At 39.3% G+C, this 14,677-nt stretch overlaps 1 protein-coding gene across 4 annotated transcripts in view; it reads left to right on the top strand.

Annotated features, from left to right (window-relative positions):
• LOC131699656 (dihydropyrimidinase-related protein 3) overlaps positions 1–13,575 on the top strand; it is a 29,932-nt gene extending 16,357 nt beyond the window's left edge. For 2 of the 4 annotated variants that reach the window (XM_058996919.1, XM_058996921.1), the window contains exons 2-14: positions 520–608; positions 989–1,173; positions 2,138–2,302; positions 3,577–3,638; positions 3,927–4,007; positions 4,186–4,254; positions 4,566–4,686; positions 5,566–5,722; positions 6,139–6,280; positions 6,549–6,719; positions 8,308–8,487; positions 10,169–10,349; positions 11,986–13,575. In XM_058996919.1, the coding sequence (XP_058852902.1) occupies positions 520–608; positions 989–1,173; positions 2,138–2,302; positions 3,577–3,638; positions 3,927–4,007; positions 4,186–4,254; positions 4,566–4,686; positions 5,566–5,722; positions 6,139–6,280; positions 6,549–6,719; positions 8,308–8,487; positions 10,169–10,349; positions 11,986–12,077 (1,695 nt within the window). In that variant the 3' untranslated portion in view covers positions 12,078–13,575. The remainder of the gene's footprint in view (positions 1–519; positions 609–988; positions 1,174–2,137; positions 2,303–3,576; positions 3,639–3,926; positions 4,008–4,185; positions 4,255–4,565; positions 4,687–5,565; positions 5,723–6,138; positions 6,281–6,548; positions 6,720–8,307; positions 8,488–10,168; positions 10,350–11,985) is intronic. The other 2 variants (XM_058996920.1, XM_058996922.1) reach the window with 1 other exon arrangement.
• The last annotated feature ends 1,102 nt before the right edge of the window (positions 13,576–14,677 follow it).

Genomic DNA, 14,677 nt, shown 5'->3' on the forward strand with positions numbered 1-14,677 from the left:
GATTCTGAGTTTAAGGTTCTTTCTGTACATTGTTACAACAGCAGTGTGTACTGCATGCTAAAATTGCAATTAAGTTGATATGAATTTATTTGAAAACTGAATGCACCAAGCATAGCCGTGCTTTTTAAAAAAACAAAAAGTTTTGTTTAGTGTTTAGATAAGAGATTTTTTCCCCTTTCTGTGTTCGGTTCATGGTCAGTGTTTGGAAAAATGTGCTTTTAACATTAATTACTTGCAATAACAGTCTAATATCAAAAGATCCTTTTATAAAACATTTATAGATGCACGACTGGTTGTGTATAACAGTTTCTTAAACTAAATTATTAACAGTACTGCTGTAACAGTGTTCCGCTTTGTAGTTGCCTGTCTCCTTTCTGCTAAGTTTGGTGCATAATGACTGTTGCAGTTTAGTTAGGAATAAAACTGTTGGGCTATGAGCTACATACACATAAAAATGCTTTGTAAATAAGATATGTTGTAAATTTCAAATGCTGACTGGATGTCTTTCTGTTTTTACAGAGCGACAGGCTTCTGATCAAAGGAGGGAGGATTGTAAATGACGACCAGTCATTCTACGCGGATATTTACATAGAAGATGGACTCATTAAGTATGCATTATTCACAGAATGCTTATAAATACTGTACTTACAAAGTTACAAAAAGTGTAATGTTTGAGCAGGGTTAAGGAGCACTTAAAACTTGGCTTCTTTTCTCCACTGGAGCTGTGGATTGATGTCTGCTCTGTCCTAGATTTGTCAATTACATCCATTGTTTTATGTACTCTGTATTACACTGAAGAAATGCTGATGGACAACAGCAGCTGTGGGAAATGCAGCCGTTTACCAACCTGCTACCATATGTCGGACAAACCTATTACTCTATGCCTGACTGCTTATAAAGTTAATTACAGATTTTACAAGCATGCAGTATATGTATCTAGATGTCAAATAAACTAATGTTGTAACTGACAAATCTGTTTCATCCACAGGCAACTTGGAGATAACTTAATTGTTCCAGGAGGTGTTAAAACCATTGAAGCCAATGGGAAAATGGTCATACCTGGAGGGATTGATATCCACACTCACCTACAGATGCCATACCGGGGAACTACCACTGTGGATGATTTCTTCCAGGGTTCAAAGGCAGCACTGGCTGGTGGCACAACTATGATCGGTAAGAAAAACACGCTACCAGTGTTCAGTGGGCTTTACCAAAATGGAGATGAACAGGGCAGCACTGTAAAACATGAGTGTCTGTATAACAGGCTTGCAGTCTGTAACCCAGAGGGCCTAGTGGCTCGTCCCATCTCAGTTAAATTACAGCCATATAAACATGAGCATGGTGATCCCATCCTACCAACTATATAGCTGTTAGTAACACTAAGATGGGCATGTTCAAATAAGCGATTGATACTTTGTAAAAGCTACCATCAGCAGGCAGATAATTTCTTTCATAAATGCGAAAAAAGTGTAAAGTGTAAAGAGAAGCCAAACCCAACAGGAAAACTGAGTTTTAAACATTACAGCGAGTTTGCATCCACCAGGATTTTCCATACAGAATCCCATTCCAAACCACAGGCCTACTGTAAACCCCTTTGCGGTTGACTTAAGAAGTATCTCATTGAGAGAGCAAGCTTAACTCCGAGCTGACCTAACTCACGCAGCTTCTGATTGTTCTAAAGCTGACAACCACAGCTGTTTGAGTGGCATTGCCAAATATAATCAGATCAAATCATCCCATGCCTTTTACAGACAGGGCCTGGACTAACTAAACAGCTTGGATAACTGTTGGGTTAAGTGTATCCTTCTGCAGTGGGCAATCCCTGATCGCTATTGTAACTGTTGGTTTGTATGACAGCATCTTCATTTTTTGGTTCAAACTCTTGGGTAATAATTACTGAGTGCCCGGAACCCAGTCATCCTGGATACTGTGTAAAGTGTTCCTTAAATCCAGTGAAACTTAATGCAGCACATTCTTGATGAGCATTCAGTCTGACTAAGACCAAAGGCCTAGATACAGAAACCCACATTATACTATGGTAGCAAATTCTTAATTGATCCTTTTCACAGTGCTTCCATATGTATTTTGTCTGCCGTGGACCTGCATTGTAATACTGTTCTTTTTTCTTTTCTTGCAGTTGACCATGTTATCCCAGAGCCTGGAGCCAGCCTCACTGAAGCCTTTGAGCGATGGAGAGAATGGGCTGACGAGAAGACGTGCTGCGATTACTCCCTGCATGTGGACATCACTCACTGGAGTGACAGCACCAAGCAGGAAGTGGAGACCCTTATCAAGGAAAAAGGTCTTTATATTTTAGATACTTCCAACTGAAATACCTAAAATGCACTGGATGCCCAATTATCTTAATTTAACACCAAACAATATCAAATGAGAAGTTAAGAGTCTTCTCTGTTTTATATAGGGATTGATTACATATAGGGACAGTTTAATTCATGTATTAATGTATGAATGTATGTGTTCATTTATGAATTAATTGTTTAATTAATGTATTTATTAATGTATGTACTCATGTATTATTGAATTGATACAAATCCCATTGTAGGAAGTTCGGACAAAAAACTATGCTTGGCATTCGTTAAAGAAAGACAATTCTGAAGTATAAGCAGGGCATACATGTGCGTGTCTCCACAGCCTGCAGTAATGGCTGCTTATCTAGGTGGCTTTTGTCTTTACAAAGACTTCCCCTGAGCAGCCCTGCCCTCTGCAGAAACAGCCAAGGAGCAAAGAGGCTTAGCTTCAGAAGCAGCAGCTATTTAGAACAACAAAGCCAACCAAACCGCCTCTCTGTTCTGTTGTGTATGGCCTTTGCAACTTATACAAAGCCAGAAACAGAAACAAAGCAGTTTTTATTTCTATTCAGTGTAACCACCATTGGGCTGATGCAGTTGTTTTCTGTACATCATTGGAGTCCACTATAGAGAAGGGCTTTTCCTCATTCTTCATATTCAGCACTGGCATCCAGGCACTATTTTAGGTCGGACACCCGTAAGAATGCCCTGTTTGGGATTGGCATTGCCTCTAATAGCTTGCAGAAAGAAGCAGGTGGTTGTGGGAGCAGTCACAATGTGTTTCCCAGAAGCAAGCAGAGCACTTTAAAAGTGGTTTAACCAATGATTTGAACTGATCTGCAGAATGGGAAAATAAACAATGTTCTCCCGTATGGACTGCGTTAGGACAGATGTAAGGGTTAAAGAGCAGTAGACCATCTGTGGTTAAAACAATAATAAACAAACTTGTGTAGGAGGGTGTGGTGTTCCTGGGATCAGTTTTATGAGAAATTAGTAAAATGATGGGAGGAAAAAGATGAACTTAACAAGACGATAATACAGTTTAAAACTGTAAGTGTCCAGTAGCAGCTACACCCGAATTGCAGTTGAGCCCAGAGTAGCTCAGGATCAATGTGGTTTCATGGTTATGAAGTAGGGAATGAAAGCAGATTTCTGCTGGAACATCTTCTCATTCCATTAGCCATATGTAATTATCCCATGCACTTTGTTTGATGGTGTTGTAGCTCCTCCTCATACAGCTGCCTGTATGTCTCCTCTCTTTCTGTAGGAGTTAACTCTTTCCTGGTCTACATGGCGTACAAGGATTTGTATCAGATGACCAACAGCGAGGTACAGTGCAATTCTGAGACTGGTTTTAAAAATAGTCTGTGGATTTAACTATGAATCTCCATTCCCAAAGACACATGTGGTGCTTTAGATGTTCCAACAATTTCTTTCACAGTTACCATAAAATGTAAATTGTATTGCACTGCAAAGAGCCATTCAAAATAAATGAAATGGATGAAATCCTCTTTCTAGTGTAACCTGAGGTACCCCTGACATTAACAGAAAGATTATGATGTCAGTGATTGCATTGGTATCAGCTCACACAGAATGTGAATACTGGCTCTCTTTCAGCTTTATGAGATCTTCACCTTCCTGGGAGAACTGGGGGCTGTAGTGCAAGTGCATGCTGAAAACGGAGAGATCATTGCACAGGTATCAGTTACTACACGTGTTTAAACTACTGTATGTTGCTTTCAGCATTGCAACACAACATGTATGTTAGATATGTATGGTTCTGCTTCCAAATGTTACATTTTCTGTCAAGATACATTGATGTGAACTACATTCAAATTGAAACCGAGCTTAATGTTATATGTCAATTATTTTATAGGAGCAAGTGCGCATGTTAGAAATGGGGATTACAGGTCCAGAGGGTCATGTGCTGAGTCGACCTGAGGAGGTAAATCTTTATTGCTTTTAATGCTTGGCTAAAAATAATGCTGCATGTGTTGATAAATAGGGCATTTTCAGGATGTCATTTTTAAAATACAGTAGGCACTGTATCTATGAAACATATCCTTTGTTATATTGAGAAAAGTCATATTAAAGTTTTTTTTCCTATCACATAATTCAATTCATACCGTCTTATCAAAGAAGGTTCGTACAGAACTAGCAGGCCCTTGAAATAGCATTCCCGAGTCCCTGTCGACTTTGTGTGACTCAGGAGCCATGTTGACTGCTTAAAACTCACTTTTTTTGGTTTCTCTTCAGCTTGAGGCTGAGGCTGTATTCCGAGCCATCACCATCGCAAGCCAAACCAACTGTCCTCTGTACGTGTCCAAAGTGATGAGCAAAAGTGCAGCGGACATCATTTCACAGGCCAGGAAAAAAGGTTCGTTTTTTGTTTAATTGAAGCGTTTTAAAGTCAGATCTACAGTACGTAAAAATGTAAGAAACTTTTAGACTAAATATTGATGTCTTTGTCTGTGTCTTCATATGATGTTGAAGTGTTTGGGGTTTTCAGGCTTCAAAAATTGCTCATAACTGGCAGCACTGTGCCTTTAAAGCAGGCAACGCTTGGTACTTGCAGTAGTTTTTGGTCTTGCAGTACAACCATTGAAAATCATTTCACCAGGCTGCTTACACCCTGCTTTAGTTTGTTTCTTGATTGCGCTGTATTTTGGTTTGAGAAAGGGTTTTACGAATGAGAGCAAAGGGAAAGATTCTAGAACTGGAACACTTCCAAGATTGGAATACTTCACAAACGGAACAGGATTCAGCACCACTTAGTGCTCCATTTCCTGACATTCCACTCTGCATGTCATGATGAGAAAAGAGTATTTCCCGTTGGCCCTCAGGAGAGTAGGCTCCTATTTACAGATCGTGGGAGGAGATGTTAATGTAGTGATTGAAACATCATGACATAGGCATCTTAATGGTGCTGGTCCTTGGGCTGCTTTTAGGATTTAATTTTGGTTTTTTTGCATAAATGAAAAACAAGAAAGCTTTTACTGGATACATATGTCTGTTTAAAGACATATATTTATGTATTTATTGACATATAATGTATATGGTTTTCCTCGTAAAAGCCGTGACGGACATTATTTTCAATAAATCACACTAATATGCTGGTACCTTGGTCTGAATTTTACTTGGCTTGGGTTTACGAATTTGTATTGTATGTTTGTTTTGCATTTTGTAATGCTGCTGTTGCCAGAAGTTAAGTCTGTGTTTATCTGAGGTTTTCATGACTATTTGTCTGTTTTCCAAGGCAATGTGGTCTTTGGAGAGCCAATCACAGCCAGCCTTGGCACAGATGGGACGCACTATTGGAGTAAAAACTGGGCCAAGGCAGCTGCCTTTGTGACATCCCCACCTCTGAGTCCTGATCCCACCACACCGGACTACCTGAACTCTCTGCTGGCGAGGTAACACTTCATCAATGATAGAACCACAACAGTGTAGGTAACACTTCATCAATGATAGGACCAGAACAGTGTAGGTGACACTTCATCAATGATAGGACCAGAACAGTGTAGGTGACACTTCATCAATGATAGGACCAGAACAGTGTAGGTGACACTTCATCAATGATAGAACCAGAACAGTGTAGGTAACACTTCATCAATGATAGAACCAGAACAGTGTAGGTGACACTTCATCAATGATTGGACCACAAGTAACATCATAAGACAATTGTTCATAGCATTTGTACAGCACAGAAACCTTTTTTTTTGTAAGTTTTCAAACCATTTATTTTATTGTTTTTCAAACTGTTGCTGTGTTGTACTTTAATTGCGTATCACTTTCTAATACTGTCAAAACCATTCATGTGGTGTTGCAGCGGGGACCTGAATGTATCAGGGAGTGCCCACTGTACCTTCAGCACAGCACAGAAGGCCATTGGGAAGGATGACTTCACTCAGATTCCAGAGGGAGTCAATGGCATTGAGGAAAGAATGGCAGTCATCTGGGATAAGGCAGTGGTAAGTTCAAGCTTTTGAAAAATGGTCATGGGGTTTGCTATTAAAGATAAGCAGATTTGTTTATTTCTACTATTATATTCCAGCGTATGATGTTAAACATCAGATTATAATATCAACACTTTAATGAGATCCGTTTGGCATCACATACTGGTACGGTTCAAGGCAGTTTAATATTGCTTCAGCATTACAGGCAACCGGTGCAAGGTATTAGAAAAACAAAATGGTTTGATCAGGGATCACTGTTGATCATTACACATTCTTTTTCCAGGTCACTGGTAAAATGGATGAGAACATGTTTGTGGCAGTTACCAGCACCAACGCTGCCAAAATCCTTAACCTGTACCCCAGGAAAGGCAAAATAGCCGTGGGCTCGGACAGTGACCTGGTTATCTGGGATTCGGATGCGGTGAGGACTGTCTCGGCTAAAACACACCATTCGGTAAGAAAAGCTGTTTAAAGCTGTTTAAGGTATTGCAAAGTGTTAAGGTCTACAATCAATTGTGTTAATGCTGACACGCCTTGGATAAAGGCATCTGCTAAATAAACAAATAATAATAATAATGATAATAATAATAACAAAAGTACAGATGATCTTGTCGGTATTGATGAGTGTTCTTGGTAATGTTTACAGCATATACCAAACAATAAGTGGTCTTGGGAAGCACTGAGGGGAATTCACCAGTCTGTAGAAGCAATTATTTCTGAGCACTCTGCCAAAAAGAAAGCCTTTCTCTACCAGCAGTGAGATTCTAGAGTGGAGAGAAAAAATGGTATTACCTTGACACAATTAACTGGTGCCTGCCTGGCTTACAGCATTTCCTGGATATATTGATGGAGAACTGGGCAGGGTGGACAAAGGCTTTCCCATATGCAGAGAAATCAGATTACAACTTTCTATAAGCTTTACTTCCTTTTCAGGAGCTCGTATTTATTTAAGTGAAAATACAAACATCGGTAGATATTAGTAATGGCAATATAAATGTACTGCCTAGGGATGTGCATATTTGTAATATGTAATTTGTCATTTGTAATTTTTGGAACAGTAATCCGCATGTGTAAAGTACCTTGAAGGTTTGTTCCAAAAGGCTGTACAGTTGCCAAAAAAAAAAAAAAAGCCACCAGGGATAGATCTTACATCATGCCACAGTCATTATATGGCAAGAGGTAAAACAAGGGCTGATAATGAAATCATATTTGGCAGTTTATCCTTCAGCGCATGTACTTCCTGGAATGAGTATCTAGAACAAACTTGGCTGTGCGGAGCAGCGGACTGAACAATTGCAGGACAGCTATCTTGAACACTGTCAAGTTTTCCAAACTAATTTGTTCCAGCTGTACATACAACTGCAGCTGTTTATCTTCATTATGCCAAGAGGGGAATAGAAAAACAGGACTGAAAGGAACTGTTTACATTGTATGTTGCTAAAAACAAAGACAGGGCGGATAATGTTACCATGTTTCAAGGCTCCACTTCATAGGCAGAAACAGTCCCACTGTACATAATAATGTATTTTAATAATCTAAACAGCTGTGGACCAAAATACCGCTTTAACGCCTCTATAAATCCAGCTGGGGGGATTCATTGACCCACCTATTAACAAATACAATGAACTGTAGTGTGTTGAAAAAGCAGGACTGATAAATGATAGGGTGGTGGTATTGAGATGAGCCACTGTTTAGATGGTTCAAATAGACCCATAGAGTAGGATACATCCTTGTATCGAACCGCTTTGGGTTCAGTTGTTCCTAACTCTGGCAGATATGTGAAGCCAGTTTAAATATCATTAAAATATGACCCTTTGAGCAGTTTATAAAAGCCATCTTATATAATAGTGCATTTTCTTTGTCTGTAAATATTTATAAATAGCCAGGAATATAATGAATGTACTGAATCGCTAATAAGAACATGGTCCAGGGCCCACTAGTTAAAAAAACAAAAATGGCCACAGAATCCTCGTTTTCTGTTGTGTGGACTGTGGATCACAGGTATAAAGTGAGTGTCACTGTTCCCGCCCCCTCTCTTCCAGGCTACTGAATACAATGTGTTTGAAGGGATGGAGCTGCGTGGGGCTCCTCTGGTGGTGATCTGCCAGGGGAAGATCGTGCTAGAGGATGGCACCTTGCACGCCACTCAGGGAAGTGGGCGCTTCATTGCCTGCACTCCATTCCCAGATTACGCCTACAAGCGCATCAAAGCCAGGAAACAGGTAAGACACGACTCACTAACAAAAAGAGTTTGACTTCAAGTGACTTATTGTCTTCCTTGTAACCGCTACCGGGGGGTATTTAACACTGCAAGCAGTTGATCATGTTTGCCTAAATTCATGTTTCTGTTGCTTTTTTAATGGTAATAGTATTGGATACAAATTGCTGTTTTCAAAAGATATATCACAGCATTCAGATTATTTACCTATTCTAGTTTAATGTTATTAAACAGATAGCAAACAGCTCAAAGACATTGTGTGGTTGCTAGGCACTGCGGTCTAGGGATATCCCAGGTCAGTTCCCCTCATTAGGTCCTGTATATTAATGGATGCTGAGACGGGGAGATTCTGCCTGGACAGGTAATTACAGAGAACCCCTGCAGCTTTTTAGAGAATTGGGCTCATAGTTTCAGAGGTCAGGATACTTGCAAATGGGATTCATCGCTATTGGAAACCAGTAACGGTTCCTTTGGCAGCAAAGTTGCTGTAATTTGCATTTGCATTGCTCAGTCTGAATAGTCAGAGTGCAGATTTATATCCGTGTCATTGGGGAGAGATTCTGTCTCGAAGATCTTGGATGGAAATCAGCATAAATTGCATTCATTTATTTGCATACACACAGCCAAACATACATTAAACAAAAATGTATCGAGACATAATTAAAAGCAGCATTTTCACTACAGTGCATGAAACAGACACCATGACAACTTTTTGAACTCTTATGTAACGTCATGTGGTTGTGGTTCTCCTTAATCTAAATAGATTAACTTGTCAAGTCTGAATGAAGGTTTATTTGTGCAGAGATATTTCAAAGAGCAAGATGATGTTTATTAGATAGATAAACAGATACATATTTTTAAAAATGCACATTTAATAATTGGCTGGCATTCTTCATGCAGTATGAACTGAATTAATGTCACTGTTTTACAGTATATCGCTTCAGCAGTGAGAGCCGATCCAATTGCGGTCCAAAGAATTTTTTTTTTTTAATTGATTCATGTTAAGGGAGTTCCGGCAATAACATTACCAAAGCTTCTTGTGCAGATGTGAATGTCCTTTTCCTGTAAAATCGGTTTCATCTGGGAAACAAATCAGTGCTTGCTGCGTGGCAGTGTGCAGTTGCACCATATGTGAATCTCTAGCGGCCGACCCTTACTAACCTGTAGATGTCAGTTTAAACTCTGGGTCACCCTCCACAGACCAGTATAATATCTGCATGGGGACCAGATGAAACCCAGAACCTCGGAATGAGAAATTCCATTCAGCTAGTCTGCCTGCCACCTAGTGGTGCAGAGTAGACACTACTTGCAAATTAGGAATTAAACTCCCGGCAAATTGCAGTCTCAACCTTTGTAGTTTTTAGTATGTGCTTAGTTGGACATACCAGCCTTCTCGTACAGCTAGGGACTGCTTCACTGCATCATTGTAAAAATAAGAACGCTGCTTTTCTGCAGTAGTAGTAGTATTTTAACCCTGACACTGTGACATGGCAGCAATCAAGATTTATAAAGTTTAAAAGCTGATGCACGCTAAACCTCCTTACTGATCAGTCCTCAAATCGACCCCAGGATTTCAGTGAACCAGATTCAACTAGCACGTCCTCCAAATCTGGGTTTTATTTCTCCAATCCCTAGTACCGTTCAGGCCTGCCGTGACTGGTACTAACGGAGTGTTTAATTTCCAGATGGCTGTACTGAGGGCTGTCCCCAGGGGGATGTACGATGGCCCAGTTTCTGAATTCACGCCCATGTCGAGAGGAGGAACTCCTGCTGCCTCAGCCAGGACCTCCCCCACCAAGCAGGCTCCACCAATCAGGAACCTTCATCATTCTGGCTTCAGTCTAGCAGGTAACCCTGCACACCGGGGTGAGCATATCTCTTATTTTCAACCGTTTGGATTTTCCTGACCCAAACATAAGGACATTACCAGAATTTACTTACTTATTTAGATATAAACATAGGGGCCCAAAGCAAAGTCAGCAGCCTATTTGCCAGACTGGTCCACAATACAATAATCGGTTTCCAAAGTACAATAAACAGCTAAAACATAATCTGGTTCAAAAGCCAAAGCTGTATGTTCATGTCTGAGCCCGTTATATCTAGTGGAGTGTCTGGTGATTTCTAATGTGATGGGTATTAATCCTTTTATATGTCACATATGGCATAAATTATGATTTATATATTTTTTTTTTTGTGGTGAAGAAGTCTTTTACAGGTTAGTACCAGATATATTTTTTATAGGTCATGCAGATGATGTACAACATATGGTACAGCACACTTGACTCCACTAGCTGCATTGTAACTTTACATTATGAGCTCAATCCCAGACTGTGGTTTTGCAGATTGACAAGCAGGGTTGGAAATGTGCCCAGTTATCTTCACTTGAAGCTACCACAGAAGCTTGCAGTAATTGTGACATTAAATAAAAGGCATGTGGTAAAGACCATATATATATATGAGAGAGAGAGAGAGAGAGAGAGAGAGAGAGAGAGAGAGAGAGAGAGAGAGAGAGAGAGATATGCAATTGTGTGTTACAACATTTAGTTGTGGAGATTAATTAGGGTGTTAAACAAATCTCTCATACTTTGAAGAATGGTATTGTACAAAAAAAGGCCATTCAGAAGTCAAAGAACAAATGGGACAAGCACATTTATTAATGGAGAAACACAGAAGTTAGTGGCACGATTTAAACTTGTCCACTTGTCTAGTGACCTATGAATCACCCTTCATATATACCCTGCATATACAGTACACATCTCCTGATTAAAACAGACAGTGAAAGTGCCATTATTAGCAAGTTGAACTACATTTCTGTCCATTGCCTTTTCTGTTTGAACCATGGGTCAGTCGCATTGTCATGTCTATTTTAGGAATGGACTGATTAAATCCTTTAATGCTGGCAAAAGCACATTATAGCCATTAGACTCTCCAGTGCGGTGGAATTATTCACTTTACAATCAAGCCCAATAGCCCCTATTTGTAAAACTGTTTTACTCCAAGAGGCAAATGTCACCTTTTATGTGAAAGAAAAAATATACTATCACAGCTGGTTTCATAAACCTCAATTAGCACTAATTAGTATAACTGCCACTCCCAGTGTATTCCAACAGCTGCTGTCTGTAACCAACAAAACCAGCAGTACAAAATGTCATTAATCTGAACAAAACATGGCTTTGCAGATTGGCAATTAGTTTCTGACAGTCGAACACAGCATGTTAAAATGTTTGGAGGGTTGAGGGGTTAGAATTGACCCGTCCAGCTTCCTAGCGTGCACTAAAACCAAATTGATTAAAGGAAAAAACCTGGGGAGTGATTTTAAAAACTGATGCATAATACTCGACCTAAATGCAGATCTCAATATATGTATGGTCTGCATTTAGACATCTTGGTGTCATGTGCACAGCCATGAGAGCTGAAGACTTCTGGAATGTGTATCCTAATTAGAAGTTTGATAAGTGCGGTCTGATATCGCTCAGTGGTTAAGCTGCATTGTTTTCTGCAGGTGTCCCATCTGAAGAGACCCCTATCCGCCCAGCAGGCCGACGCATCGTGATTCCTCCCGGCGGACGCTCCAATATCACATCCCTTAGCTAAAGCATGAACACCTACCCCCAGGAAAGGAAACATGATTGGTTTAAGTTGAAGTTGATAGAAACACAGAAGCCTCATGCCTTACCAGTCACGAATGCTACCTGCTATAGCTTTAAGAATGCAGTATTCCTTTTGTTAGGAAAGTGCAGGTCAGTAATGCAGACAACCAGTTTAAAGCCTGTTAAAGAATAATCATTTGAAATGTGGGCTTACACATTAACAGCACTGTAACTGTACAACTTAAGTAATGCCACTTAAGAGAAGTGTTTCCAATATCAGATGTCTCGTTATAGCAATTTCTGTAAAAACCTGCTCCAGATGTAGAACGTTTTACTCATTTGCAAATCACACTGTGACAAAGAAATGCAACAGAAATCACTTTCGACAGGCTGTTTCTGGCTGCTTTCGTGATCTCTGAACACTGGTTTCTTAAGAAAAGGAATACTGCATATTTAAGAATGTTGCTTTCAATCTTTTTTTTTTTATATTACGCTTTCAGTGTCCCAATTTAAGTTAGTAGTTTGCAATAGTCAATAGCATTGTTAACATGCCCTACCATCAGTAGGTGGTGCTGTAAGTCTGTTAGATGTAACGTAGCCTTGTAAATCCTGTGGTTGCTATATCCTTGGGTTACTGAACCAGGACTGTTTGATAGCTTAACGAATTAAAAACAAATAAAATGTACGTGGTATACACAGTTTGTAAACATGCAAGTCCCCCCCTCCACACACAGACATTATAATTAAAAACAAAAAGGCATAACCTGTTTCAAAGGTTCTTAACCTAACAGTCCTTTCTTGATCACTGCTGACATTTGTCACCCTGTAATTCAACTTGTTTGCTGTCTCCGATTTTAAATTTTTGCATTCACTATGAAATTCCGCATTGGGGACAATATATTCCATTGTTTTTTCATTCAAATATTTTCCAAGAAGTCCAGCCAGTATTGCTTCTGATCATAATCTAATAATATGACCTGTTAGGATTAATACTATAAAATATTAAATATGTTGCAGATAAGTGACATTTTTCTGTATTTGTTTAATTGTGGTACAGTACATCCCTTTGGTTCCTGTTATTATATGCCAAGACGTTTTTAATAAACAGTATTATTGAATGACAACTAATTTCTGTGAACGGTCTCCAAATAATGATAAAGAATTGCTGTGTTATGCAACGTGTTTTGATATGTCTTACATCAATCTGTATATTGTAGCGTACACAAAGAACACGTTTTTTTTAATGTTTTTGTAATTAGAACGATGGCAATTAAATTGTAAACCCAACTAACTGAGGCAAAGTCACATTTTCTGAGTGATGCAAAAACAGTGCTGCATTCCATACCCGTAAAAGTGCTGAATACAGTACGTTCCTGTCAATCGTACCTGCATTGTTTTTTCTCATTGTTATGTTTCAAGCACCCGAAGCTAACAGATCGTAAACAAATGAAATGTAAGTGGTTGTACGAATTTTCCTGAATAAACATCGGTTGCAATCTGAATAGCTGTTGTCATTTCTGAAATGCCTTGTATTCACCTGTTTTACTTACTGCCAATTGATATTTTAAAGTGGGATTGATGAGATCTCAATATATAACCAACTGCGTGGATGCTGCAAGAAACTGTATATCATATACTATAAGAACCTCATTATAACGCATTCAATTACTACAATTATGAAACAGCAACCCAAATGAACCTTCACTGTATTGTACAGTATATTAGTTCACACATTACTGATTTAGAGCAACAATGATGTCACCCTGTTTACTCCCTAAACATTGGATTGGCAGCATAACTGGCCAACAAGATAGCATTTTCAGACTCAGCTGGTTGACCTGAAAGATAGTGAAGCTTTAGTAGGTGGTGCATCGACAGCAGAAACTGACGGACTTGCAGGAACATTGTGGAGTTATGTGCATCGAAAAAAACTGGGAAGATTGCCTTTGGCAGGATGACTATGCGTCGAAGAAATCGTCAAAATGACGGAAGACTAACCGGTGATTATGATTTGAAACTGGTATGCATCGGCATGAGACAATGGCAGGAGAGATGGGTGACTTGCCATTTTACATACTATTGTGCAGTCAGTCTCACAAAGAATACAAGCCAACATTACAACCAAGGGGTACCCAATTCAGTGTCCAGGCAATGGATTGAGATATAAAAATACGATCTTGGCTTCAGCATTCAAAAGTAGTTAAGCCCTCCCTTTTCTTATTCATATTCTTGTCCCAATGTTCAATACACACAGTCATCTAAAAATGGAACACTGGTTTGGTGTGATCTCAGTGATGTAATTCCAGTGACTTTTTAAATTTAATGTATCAACTGCTTCATTGCATAACCTGTAAAACAGTATTCTTTTGAACATCATAACCTTTGGGGCATATTTAAAAAAAATTACGGTTTTGTCTCCTTAAAAAAAACTGATGTTAATTGAAAATGTATTCCTTTATTTGGTATTAGCAGCACATTAGAGATGAATTCTACATCCGGTCCACTAAAGATCATTCCAGTTCACAAGGACAAATCAACAGAGCCATGAGCTCTTTAATCTTAATGAAGTCAAGCAAATGGATAGGGATTGATTCCTGGACACAA

The sequence above is a fragment of the Acipenser ruthenus genome, chromosome 23 (genome assembly GCF_902713425.1).
Source record: "Acipenser ruthenus chromosome 23, fAciRut3.2 maternal haplotype, whole genome shotgun sequence".
NCBI classification, from domain to species: Eukaryota; Metazoa; Chordata; class Actinopteri; order Acipenseriformes; family Acipenseridae; genus Acipenser; species Acipenser ruthenus.